Genomic DNA, 12,946 nt, shown 5'->3' on the forward strand with positions numbered 1-12,946 from the left:
CGATACCCCAGGAGCAACAGGGTCCCTAATTTGCTGGGAAGTGGCGGTGCGGTCCCCTACGGCACTGCGTAGGATCCTACGGTCTTGGCTTGCATCCGTGCGTCGCTGCGGTCCGGTCCCAGGTCGACGGGCACGTGCACCTTCCGCCGACCACTGGCGACAACATCGATGTACTGTGGAGACCTCACGCCCCACGTGTTGAGCAATTCGGCGGTACGTCCACCCGGCCTCCCGCATGCCCACTATACGCTCTCGCTCAAAGTCCGTCAACTGCACATACGGTTCACGTCCACGTTGTCGCGGCATGCTACCAGTGTTAAAGACTGCGATGGAGCTCCGTATGCCACGGCAAACTGGCTGACACTGACGGCGGCGGTGCACAAATGCTGCGCAGCTAGCGCCATTCGACGGCCAACACCGCGGTTCCTGGTGTGTCCGCTGTGCCGTGCGTGTGATCATTGCTTGTACAGCCCTCTCGCAGTGTCCGGAGCAAGTATGGTGGGTCTGACACACCGGTGTCAATGTGTTCTTTTTTCCATTTCCAGGAGTGTATTTTCGCGCTGGGGCTGCTTGATTTCGCTGGCAGCAGTTGGCGAGTGTACTGTCTTTGTATTTATCTATACCTCTCCAAAAAACACATTTGGAGACCTATACATTTTGTCAATACCTTGATCGAGCAGGTACAAAACGTGGTGCTGAAAAATTTTTAGAATGATTAGTATGGTCTTGCTATTGTCTTGGATTAGCAGGATCCCTTTCAATATTCAAAGTTTGTGCCAGTAGTACCATTAAGCAGTCCCATCTCAGTTTTGAAGGAGTTTCCTATCTGTCAGCCACCTGTGTTGAACATACTGCATCACATCTTGTAGGGTAGTGTCCTCTGGCAGCAGCTTGGCTATTGACTTGGCGTGGATCAGAAACTATGTGACAATTTCGCTGTGCTGGCACCAGGGGTTTGGATGCGAAAGAAGTAGGGCGCTCTACTCCATGTACCTTGCGGGAAACACCTGCCCTGAGCCTATAATTCGACGTTTCTGCTTCCACAATAAGCAATTTGTTTGGATCATACGCTATCAGACACGTTGGTAGGAGAGGAGCACACTTAAGGTCTTGGGAAGTCTTTTAACAAGTGTCAAACCAGTTCCACCAAATGCCCTTGTTCTGCAAATCGTGAAGAGATTCCATGTTATAGCTGCAGCATAAGGGATGAACATGCAACAATAATTAAGTGGCCTGAGGACTGATTTTAATGGTTTAGCATCCTGTGGCCCTGGTAACTTTCGGATAGCTTCCATTTGCTGTCGTGTGGGGTAGATCCATGAAATACTAAAGATGTAACCAAAGTATTCCAATTGTTGGACAAAAATGGCATACTTGCCATTGTTCCATTTTACATTGTGTGTCTCCAAGACTCAGAAGAGGGCTACAAAATTTGTGGAGAGATCCATGGCATTTTTACCGTGATTATAATATCATCCAAGTAAATTGAGGTGCAGGAACCTCCTTTATCAGTCATTCCATGAGCTATAGAAAAATAGTGAACTGGATACGCTGTATAGCTGGCGATTTTACTGAAACAGCCCAAAAGACATGTTTATCAACAGGATGCGTCTAGAATCCTCATCGAAGAGTAGGTGTAGGTAAGTGTCCCAGAGGTCGATCTTCATGAAGACTGTACTATCTGACAGACTATTACATCATCTCCTCTACCTCTAGAACAGGATATTTGTCAATTATTGTCTGCCATTCACATGGCCGTAAAGTCTCCATAAATCTGTAAGGTAGGTCTTGTTTTTTCTTCCACCAAAACAATTGGGGCTATCCACAAACTGTTAGCAACTGGTGTAAGGATCTTGTCATCCAGTAACCACTGGATACCACCCTCAGCTTATCTAATAAAGCAAAAGGTACATTCCGTGCTTTACAGAATTTGAGGACTATCGAAGGCCTCAATGTAATGTGCGCCTCTTAATTAATAATACAAGTTGCCTGCCCAGTGAATATGGAACCATATTTCGACAGTAGTTCTTGCAGGTGCGTACTGGGTAAGGAGGGCTGAATCTGATGAGTATAATTGTGCATTTCCAAACCTAATTTGTTCAAAAGATCCAATCTCGAAATGTTAGTAGCTCCTTTGATGCAACTACCAAGAGGTGAGCCGTAAAAGGTGATTCGTGATACTGTACTTAAGAGCTATATTGTCCCATAACAGCAAAGCCATTGTGGTGTCAAGGCACCCTATAAATGAGATAGCGGCTGCTTGTCTCTGGCGAATGGAGCATGATGAACGCAGAATGTCTCAGCGAGTTCATTACTTGTTCTCAGATGTGCAGTTACAACGTGATTGGTGCACAATACGGGAACCCTCCTTGTGTTGCTCAAACATTGTCGAGCAGAATCTTAATGGTGAGTATGTCTGCTTTCACGTTCCCATGGAATCCAGTATCAGACCACTGTCACATCAGAATGTCCCACATACCTCCATATTACACAATTCGACCAGCTGGCCAAATAAAGACCCACATTAAGGCCTGATTGTAAATTTGCCACCTCACATGACTGCATGGCATCTTTATATCCTTCATAGTGACCGCTCAACAGCTGACACTGTTCAGTGTCTTATATACCGTACAAAGTGTGATAAAAACATTAAACATGGACAGCAATTTCCAGTCTACTAGACACTGTACCTATCACAGAGGACAGAAACTACCCAGTGATGGTCTGCATGTGTGCAAAGTTACATAGACATTCGAGAATGTGATCTGAGTACTTCATCTTTTTTTGTCAGGCAGTGATATTTTTATATCTATGAGGCAAATTGAATGCATGACATGTAGCAGTGTTTCGCCCACACTGTGTTGCAGTATGGGCCACGGTACAGCTGGTCGCAGACGGCACAGGGCCACGTGCTGTCAGCCTACTTCTATGGCTCGGTGGTGGCGCACATCCCTGGTGGGATGTTGGCCGAGCTGCTGGGCCCACGGCTCGTGGTGGGCGTCACGTCGCTGGCTGGTGCTGTCCTCACCATCCTCTGCCCGCTCGCGGCTGATGCTGGGGTCGGCTGGCTCTTTGCCGCCCGCCTGTTCATTGGCGTCTGTGGAGTGAGTATCTGTCTCTACCTCTGCTTTATCTTAACCCTGCCCATCGCTGTAGCTGAGTGGTCAGCACAGCAGAATCCCATTTGAGGCTCCCAGGCTCGATTCACATCTAGGTCATAGACTTTCTCCACTCAGTGACTGGCTGTTGTGTTGAGCTCATCACAATTTCATCTTCATCGACATGCAAGTCGCCACAGTGAGAAGTGGCATCAACTGAAAAGCCTTGCACCAGGCGACTGGTCAACCCAACGTGAGACCCTAGCTGCATGCACATTTCATTTAGTCTCAACCCTTCCTTTTATAATTTGGACGTTTTGTACCTAGTGCATGTCGAGTTTTTAGTGTCCACAATTTGCGACCCACCAACTACACTGGTGTGCGAATACTAAGGATGAAAGTCACTGCTGCCAAGTACCAGAACTCGATGTAACTTGCACCATGCATAGAAAGAACTGCTACAGTGTGGTACAGAAGGTAACTGAAAGAAATACACAATGAAACGAGCAGAATGACCTTTTATTCAAAGACAATAATTACACTGAAGTCACCATGATTCATGTTGGTCCCCTGGACATTATGACTGATGGGAAATGCTTCTTTATATCATGTGTGATCACCGCAAATGGCACTGCGTCCTTTACAACGTGCTCCCATGCTGACCACAAGAACTGGTAGAGAGTTCTTGTGGTAGCACGTTCCACTCCTCTACCAGCGTGGTTAGCAGCTGCTGGATGGTCATTGATACATGTGGACATCCTGCAGTGCATCTGCTCAGAGCACCCCACACTTGCTTGGGAGGAATGTAGTCTGGAGAATGGGTAGCCTAGTTCATTCACCAAATATCCTCTCGCTCCATGAGCTCCTCCAACTGTCTGTTGAATCTGGTCACGCATTGTCATTCACAAAAATGAAGTCAGGATCAAATGCACCCCTGAAATGATGCACATGGGGAAGGAGTACAGTGTCACAATAACATTGACCAGCCAGTGTACCATGTTCAAAGATTTGGAGGTCGGTACACCCAAGCAATATGATGCTTACCTGCACCATATTACGTGGACCACCAAACGATCATTCTCAGCAATGCTGGATATAACCTTATACGATGAGAGATGGGAACACTTAATGTCTAACATGATAATTTTAGTGGTCCATGTGTTATGGCTTGGGTGGGCATCATGTTCCTTTGGTACACTGACCTCCAGATCTTGGAACATGGTACGCTCGCTGGTCAATGTTGTTGCGACATGTACCCCTTCCCCATGTGTGTATTGTAACAGGTAAATTTGGCCTTGACTTAACTTCTATGGATGATGGTGCACTATATGCAATACAGAACAGTGCACATAGAGGAGCTATTGGAACGAGAGGTTATTCAGCGAATGGACTGGCCTGCCATTATCAAACTTTAATCCCATGGAGCATGTGTAGGATGCATCAGGAAGATGTATTGCAGCATGTCCACAAGCCCCAACCACCATTCAGCAATTTGTCAGCCATGCTGATGGAGAAAAGGAACACCTTACCAACCTTGTAGTCAGTATGTGAAAACGTTGCAGAACATGTATTGCCATCTGTGGTACTCAGATAACCATGTTCCACTGTTTGTAGTGTTTAGGAGACCATCATGAATCACGGTAACTTCAATGTTATTATCGTCTCTGAATAAAAATGTCTTTACTGCCCCTCCTATTGAGCATTTCCCCTCGGACATATATCCAGTCTTTGCAGGTTTTGTGTGAACTTATAGTTGACACAAACGTACTGTCATATAAATGAAAATCTTATACAATTATAAAAGTCGTAAAAAGCTGCTGTGAATTTATGAACTAAGTCTGATTTATGGAAGGGTCATTGTTCTCCTTTCAATAAATTATTGCAGGGTAAAAGAAGGTGCTCAGTAATTTGGTCTGCTCTATTAAATGTGCGCTGTGTATTTCCAATTATTCTGAAGCATGTGTAATAGACTTTTAGTTTTCCACAGTCTGTTAACATGGCTGGAAAGCTCAGTGATAGTGATAGTATAATTACGACTTGTAATGTTCTTAGAGCTTCTGTGAGCTGAACGTAGGGAAGAGCCTGATGATACAATTGTTCCATTATCTGTCCCACCCACTAACACACTGCAAAATTCCCCTCTGCCGCAACACTAACACTCCCACTGAGATGACAATGTCACATGAATACTCTTCTCTTCTCCTATTCCAACCGTATTTTATCCTTTCCCAAGGCATGAGTTACAAGTCTTTTGTTTACTGTATTGCTTTAGTTTCACTAGTACCGTGGGAATTGTATTTAGGAATAAACTATGATGCAGACAGTGAAGGCTGCAAATTACAATACTCAATTGTGGGTAGCAAACTATTTTGTATATCACATCAGTTGTTACAAGCAGGTTGTCAGTTCCGATTCAGGACCAAAAAGACCATGTACTAGCTGGAATCATTATAGACCAACTACTCCTTATCAGTGACATCATCAGTGATGTCATCAGAGGCATCATCAGTGAAGTCATCACCCTTATCAGTGGGAAGCAATGGACCCCTTCCTACCACCCATTTCGTATCTCCAGCCAACCATAGGACAGTATTAAACGCGAAAAATCCAGTATGGCAGAAATAGCCTAGTTGTGTTAATGGGAAATTAAAAATCCATCTCCCCTCTCGCCTTCCCTTCCCCTTACCAGCCACCAGTTATGTTGTTGTTATCTTCAGTCCAGAGACTGGTTTGATGCAGCTCTCCGTGTTACTCTATCCTGTGCAAGCTTCTTCGTCTCCAAGTAACTACTGCAACCTACATCCATCTGAATCCACTTAGTGTATCCATCTCTTGGTCTCCCTCTACGATTTTTGCCCTCCACGCTGCCCTCCAGTACTAAATTGGTGATCCCTTGATGTCTCAGAATGTGTCCTACCAACCAGTCCCTTCTTCTATTCAAGTAGTGCCATAAATTCCTCTACTCCCCAATTCTGTTTAGTACCTCCTCATTAGTTACGTGATCTACACATCTAATCTTGAGCATTCTTCTGTAACACCACATTCCAAAAGCTTCTATTCTCTTCTTGTCCAAACTATTTATCGTCCATGTTTCACTTCCACACATGGCTACACTCCATACAAATACTTTCAGAAACGACTTCCTGACATTTAAATCTATACTCGATGTTAAGAAAATTCTCTTCTTCAGAAACGCTTTCCTTGCCATTGCCAATCTACATTTTATATCCTCCCTTCTTCAACGATCAGTTACTTTTCCTTCCGAAATAGCACACTACTTTAAGTGTCTCATTTCCTAATCTAATTCCCTCAGCATCACCTGATTTAATTTGACTACAGTCTATTATCCTCATTTTGCCTTTGTTGATGTTCATCCTATATCCTCATTTCAAGATACTGTCCATTCCGTTCAACTGCTTTTCCAGGTCCTTTGCTGTCTCCGACAAAATTACAATGTTACTGGCAAACCTCAAAGTTTTTATTTCTTCTCCATGGATTTTAATTCCTATTCCGAATTTTTCTTTTGTTTCCTTTACTGCATGCTCAATATACAGTTTGAATAACATCGGGGATATGCTACAACCCTGTCTCACTCCCTTCCCAACCACTGCTACCCTTTCATACCCCTCGGCTCTTGTAACTGCCATCTGGTTTCTGTACAAATTGTAAATGGTCTTTTGCTCCCTGTATTTTACCCCTAGCCCTTCAGAATTTGAAAAAGAGTATCCCAGTCAACAGTCAAACCCTGTCTTCTCCTTCTGAGTCTACAAATGCTAGAAACGTAGGTTTGCCTTTCCTTAATCTATAGTCTACGACAATGCATAGGGTCAGTATTGCCTCACGTGTTCCAATATTTCTACAGACTCCAAACTGTTCTTACCCGAGGTTGGCTTCTATCAGTTCTTTCATTCATCTGTAAATAATTAGTGTTAGTATTTTGCAGCTCTGACTTATGAAACTGATAGTTCAGCAGTTTTCATACCTGTCAACACCTGCTTTCTTTGGGATTGGAGTTATTATATTCTTCTTGGAGTTTGACGGTATTTCACCTGTCTAATACATCTTGCTCACCAGATGGTAGAGTCTTGTCAGTGTTGGCTCTCCCAAGCCTACCAGTAGTTCTAATGGAATGTTGTCTACTCCCAGGGCTTTGTTTCGAAATTAGGTCCTTCAGTACTCTGTCAAATTCTTCATGCAGTATTATGTCTCCGATTTCGTCTTCATCTACGTCCTCTTCCATTTACATAATATTGCCCTCAAGTACTTCGGCCTTGTATAGACCCTCTATATACTCCTTCCATCTTTCTGCCTTCCCTTCTTTGCTTAGAGCTGTTTTTCCATCTGAGCTCTTGATATTCATACAAGTGGTTCTGTCTTCTCCAAAGATCTCTTTTAATTTTCCTGTAGACAGATATACGTCTCTACATCCTTACATTTCTCCTCTAGCCAACCCTGGTTAGCCATTTTGCACTTCCTATTGATCTCGTTTTTGGGACGTTTGTATTCCTTCAGTTTCTGCAGTTTTATATTTTCTCCTATCATCAATTAAATTCAATATCTCTTCTGTCACCCAAGGATTTCTACTAGCCCTCTTCTTTTTACCTATTTGATCCTCTACTGCCTTCACTATTTCATCTCTCGAAGTTAGTCATTCTTGAAACTTCCTGACAGATTAAAACTGTGTGCCCGACCGAGACTCGAACTCGGGACCTTTGCCTTTCGCGGGCAAGTGCTCTACCATCTGAGCTACCGAAGCACGACTCACGCCCGGTACTCACAGCTTTACTTCTGCCAGTACCTCGTCTCCTACCTTCCAGGAGAGCTTCTGTTAAGTTTGGAAGGTAGGAGACGAGGTACTGGCAGAAGTAAAGCTGTGAGGACGGGGCGTGAGTCGTGCTTCGGTAGCTCAGATGGTAGAGCACTTGCCCGCGAAAGGCAAAGGTCCCGAGTTCGAGTCTCGATCCGGCACACAGTTTTAATCTGCCAGGAAGTTTCATATCAGCGCACACTCCGCTGCAGAGTGAAAATCTCATTCTTAGTCATTCTTCTTCTACTGTATTTCTTTCCACCGATCTTGTCAATCGTCCCCTAAAGCTCTCTCTGAAACTCCCTGTAACCTCTGGTTCCTTCAGTTTATCCAGGTCCCATCTCCTTAAATTCTAACCTTTTTGCTATTTTTTCAGTTTTAATCTACAGTTCATAACCAATAGATTGTGATCAGAGTCTACATCTGCCCCTGGAAATGTCTTGCAATTTAAAACCTAATTCCTAAATCTCTGTCTGACTATTATATAATCTATCTGAAACATTCCAGTGTCTCCAGGCCTCTTCCACGTATACAAACTTCTTTCATGATTCTTAAACTAAGTGTTAGCTATGATAAGTTATTCTCTGTGCAAAATTCCACCAGGCGGCCTCCCCTTTCATTTCCTACCCCCATTCCATACTCACCTACTACTTTTCGTTCTCTTCCTTTTCCTACTATGGAACTGCAAACCCCCACGACTATTAAATTTTCGTCTCCCTTCACTATCTGAATAATTTCTTTTATCTCACTAATCATAGTGCAGTATTAAAAGTCCAAGTTGATGGAGATATACCAGTTGTGCTTCATACCCTATGACCCTCCTCTCTATCTCCATCCAGCCAGAGCATAGTATTAAAATGACACATAAAATGGTGTCAAGCTGCTTCATTTCTGTTGCACACAACACGTCACACTCCTTCCTCCTCCTTATTTCCAGCCAATAATAGTGCAGTATTAAAAAGAAAGAGCTGAATACAGTGCAGTCCCATGTGGGCTGTGCTCAGTAGTACCTGAACGATCTGAATCCACACGCCTCTCCCTCCTCTTCTCCAGTCAGGGGCTAGTATTACTATTACGATTTAACCCCATCTGGGCTGTCCTCAAAAGTATCTGAAATATTTATAAATAATTCATCAAATTATGTGAACTGTGTAAAATAATTATGACCTATGAGTTCATTACTGACTTCCAAAAATTCGTTTATGGACTGGCTCAGCAATCAAATCAGTAAATTTCGTTTGAAGCCATAATTGAAATATTGGAATGAGTATATAACAAACATTCCGTAAGTAATGCTAATGTTGCCAACTGCTGTCTGAAAGTGGTTATTTCGCGTTGATGTTGTATATAGGTGGTTGTCACATTAATGAGACTGGACCATGTAGCAATATACAGTAAATTTCGTTTGAAGCCATAATTGAAATATTGGAATGAGTATATAACAAACATTCCGTAAGTAATGCTAATGTTGCCACCTGCTGTCTGCAAGTGGTTATTTCGCGTTGATGTTGTATATAGGTGGTTGTCACATTAATGAGACTGGTCCATGTAGCAGTATACAGTATACAGTAAATTTCGTTTGAAGCCATAATTGAAATATTGGAATGAGTATATAACAAGCACTCCGTAAGTAATGCTAATGTTGCCACCTGCTGCCTGGAAGTGGTTATTTCGCATTGATGTTGTACATAGGTGGTTGTCACCTTAATGAGACTGGACCATGTAGCGGTATACATTTGGAGAAAGCTTTTGACAATGTTGACTGGAATACAATCTTAAATTTGTGAAGATAGCGGCGGTAAAATACAGGGACCGAAATGCTGTTTACAACTTCTACAGAAACCGGAAAGCAATTACAAGGCATGACAGGGAAGGACTGGAAGAAGAAATAAAAACTTTTAACTTTGCCGTTGATATTGTAATTCTGTCAGAGACAGCAGAGGATTTGGAAGAACAGTTGAAAGGAATGGGCAGTGTTTTGAAAGGAAGATGTAAGATGAAGATTACCAAAAGCAAAACAAGGGTAATGAAATGTAGTCGAGTTGAGTCAGGCGATGCTGAAGGAATTAGATTAGGAAACAAGTAGTAAATGTGTTTCATTTGGGAAATTAAATAAGTGACAATGACAGAAGTAGAGAGGATATAAAAGGTAAACTAGCAATGGCAAGAAAAGCGTTTCTGAAGAGAAATTTTGCTAGCATTGAATATAGATTTAAATGTTAATGAGTCTTTTTTGAAAGTACTTGTATCGCGTGTAGCCATGTATGGAAGTGACATATGAATAATAAACAATTTAAGAGACTAGAAGCTTTCGAAGTGCGTTGCTACAGAAGAATGCTGAAGAGTAGATGGGTAGATCGCTTAACTAATGAGAAGGTACTGAATAGAATTTGGAAGAAAAGAAATTTGTGGCATACCGTTTCTAAAAGAAGGGATAGGTTGACAGGGCACATTTTGAGGCATCAAGAATTTATCAGTTTAATCAATGTAGTATTGGAGGGAAGTATGGGGGAGGGGGGGGGGGTTAAACTGTGGAGAGACACAAGGAGGCGAATACAGTAAACAGATTCAAGTGGATATGACGTTGCAGTATCAATTCAGAAACGAAGAGGCTTGCACAGGATAGAGTAGCGTGGACAGCTGCCCCAAACCAGTTTTCAGACTGAAAGCCTTCGCAACAACAACAACAACAACAACAACAACATAGTACATTTTCATTAATAATCATATTGGGCACCCACTGATAAACAGTTAACCAGAAGCGATTGCCTGACAGTGTTTAGCATCTGCTTTCACGCTGGAGCCATCACAGCAGCTGGGAGCTAAGATGCCTGTATACTGAAGTGCATCCATGGTTTCATATGAGAAAACCAGAGACAGTCTTGAAACTTAATTATTCACAATGTCATCGAAGACTAACTTTCATTTTCAAGAGTTAAACTGCTTTAAACTCATGTGTGCTGCCTTCAGGCACATCTTTGTGGTACACATTCTGCTAAGTGGTGTCGTAATCGTTCTTTCCGTAACGAAGGGGTTACATACTCGAAAAGTATCTCTCTCTTTTATAGATTTAAAAAATGTAATCTGAGAAATAAATTGATAACTTCAATTAGTATAAACTTACAGCCAAAAAGATTATGACACACATTTTATAAATTTGTACCGAGGAGTCGTGGATGAATTTGAAGCTATTTATAGTGCGAAGACGAAACTTGTGGTGCCATGTCATAGCGAATATTTTCAGGCTTCAAAATAGTGACAGATTCCGTTGCATTCTGCGTGTAGGAAGTTCTAAAAGGATAACACTTGTGTACCTGGTCTACAGATCACTGTATTGAAAATTCCTGAAAGATTAAAAATGTGAACTGAATGAATGATCATGGTCGTCGTTGGAATGCCCCAAAAGTCGGTGCTGCTGTGACTTCAGTCAACAGCTACTCACAACTCTCGCGCACAGTGCAAAAAAACTACAATAAAACATGAACAGGCGTACCCTGCCAGTTATAGGCGGATCTTCAAACTACGGCCAGATTCTGCAGCTGTAATATTGAAAAAATATTGCCAGTGATAAAATAATTGCTAAGTGACAGATAAAAATCCTACTGGTGCTACGTGAAAGAATTAACAAAAGCTGCAAAAAGTAGTAAATTTCTTTGACAGTGAAGGACACACAGTTCTCAGAATTTCCTTGTGTGGTAAGGAGTCTGAAACGTGGGGAGGGTGTAGTTAAAGTCCAGAAAGTGGGGAGTTGAAAATAATTTAACAGGCAAAGCGATAGTATACAATACAACATAAAGGAACATGTAGAGTCTTGTACTGTAGCAATCAAGGAAGAGGATGTTTTTTGGTGGCTAGTGTCCACTTTCTACAAACCAACTCCACACATGTATTAACAGGGTTCTTTATTTACATAAATGGGAAGCTTACTTATCTTTAAGAGAGTGCGTGTGTTGCGATACAAGCTCTTTAGTCCTCTTGCAGATAATATCGGTATTCTAGCTGTTACAGACTTTAGTATCGCTATGAGTAAAGTACAGGTCCCGCTATGTACACTAATCTGGTCCCAATGTACTGACAGATGCAAGCTTGGAGTGCGAGCTGGTGCGCCAGTGACCGAGCAGTTGAGCTAATGACTGAGACTGAGCTAGTGACAGAGACTTAGACTGAGGCCCTCAGCGGTGGTGATCTACATACTTGTGGTCAAGAGGGCGTTGGCAGTGTGAGTCTTTGGCGTCTCTCCTGATAGGCGAGCTTGATCCAGTGCCTACTGTCGATCTTCTTGCTACATCTTTTCCGACCGGTGTGCTGGCGACAGCTTACGCCAGCACAAAACATATTGCACTATGTGTGTTAAATATTTATGAATAGCTGTCCTTACATAGAAAACATTATGACCAATGCACGGATTCCAAATTAATTTAAAAGTATCCAGTACTATGAGGAAACGTCGTCCAGGCTCTCCCTGGGCTGGCACAGAAGTAATCGATGAGTGCTCCCAACTGAGGAAAAGAATGCTCGTACAGGAGGGCGTAATTGGGCATTTGTGGAGTTGTGGAGTGAAGGGGTAAAGAGTTTAAGTATATTTGAAACACTATATATGTGAGAGCACTACGCTCAGAACTGTGAGGCATTGTAACCTAAATCGGCAGACGAGAATTTTGACGACAGTTTGTGAAAGTGTGTTCTCAGTACCACGTATTTTAATATCTGAAAGACATTTTGGTAATTATAAATGGAAAGTGAATAGTTGAGGCTATATGTATTTACAGCGGTGAATGGTTTCCACTATGTCAGATAAAAAAAAAAAAAAGCTCATGAATTTTGCAAGGAATTCAGGCTTAACGTCGAGTTATATAACATGATCTGACAACATTATAATATTTTAAACTTGGTTGAAAAAAAGCACCATTTCGTACCAGGATATTTGCCCAACGTTAGCCCAAGTCAAGGGGAGAATACTGAAATTCCTTGAAGTGTTTTCCGTAATTTTGAAGGTTTTCTTCCTCATGACTTAAACGATGGCGATTTAAACAGAATAAGA

At 42.4% G+C, this 12,946-nt stretch overlaps 1 protein-coding gene across 1 annotated transcript in view; it reads left to right on the plus strand.

Moving 5' to 3' along the window:
- Positions 1–12,946, plus strand: part of LOC126195503 (sialin-like) — a 758,511-nt gene that overhangs the window by 192,277 nt on the left and 553,288 nt on the right. The window contains exon 4 of the mRNA XM_049934131.1: positions 2,868–3,104. Coding sequence (XP_049790088.1) covers positions 2,868–3,104 — 237 coding nt within the window. The remainder of the gene's footprint in view (positions 1–2,867; positions 3,105–12,946) is intronic.

Source organism: Schistocerca nitens, chromosome 7 (genome assembly GCF_023898315.1).
Source record: "Schistocerca nitens isolate TAMUIC-IGC-003100 chromosome 7, iqSchNite1.1, whole genome shotgun sequence".
NCBI classification, from domain to species: Eukaryota; Metazoa; Arthropoda; class Insecta; order Orthoptera; family Acrididae; genus Schistocerca; species Schistocerca nitens.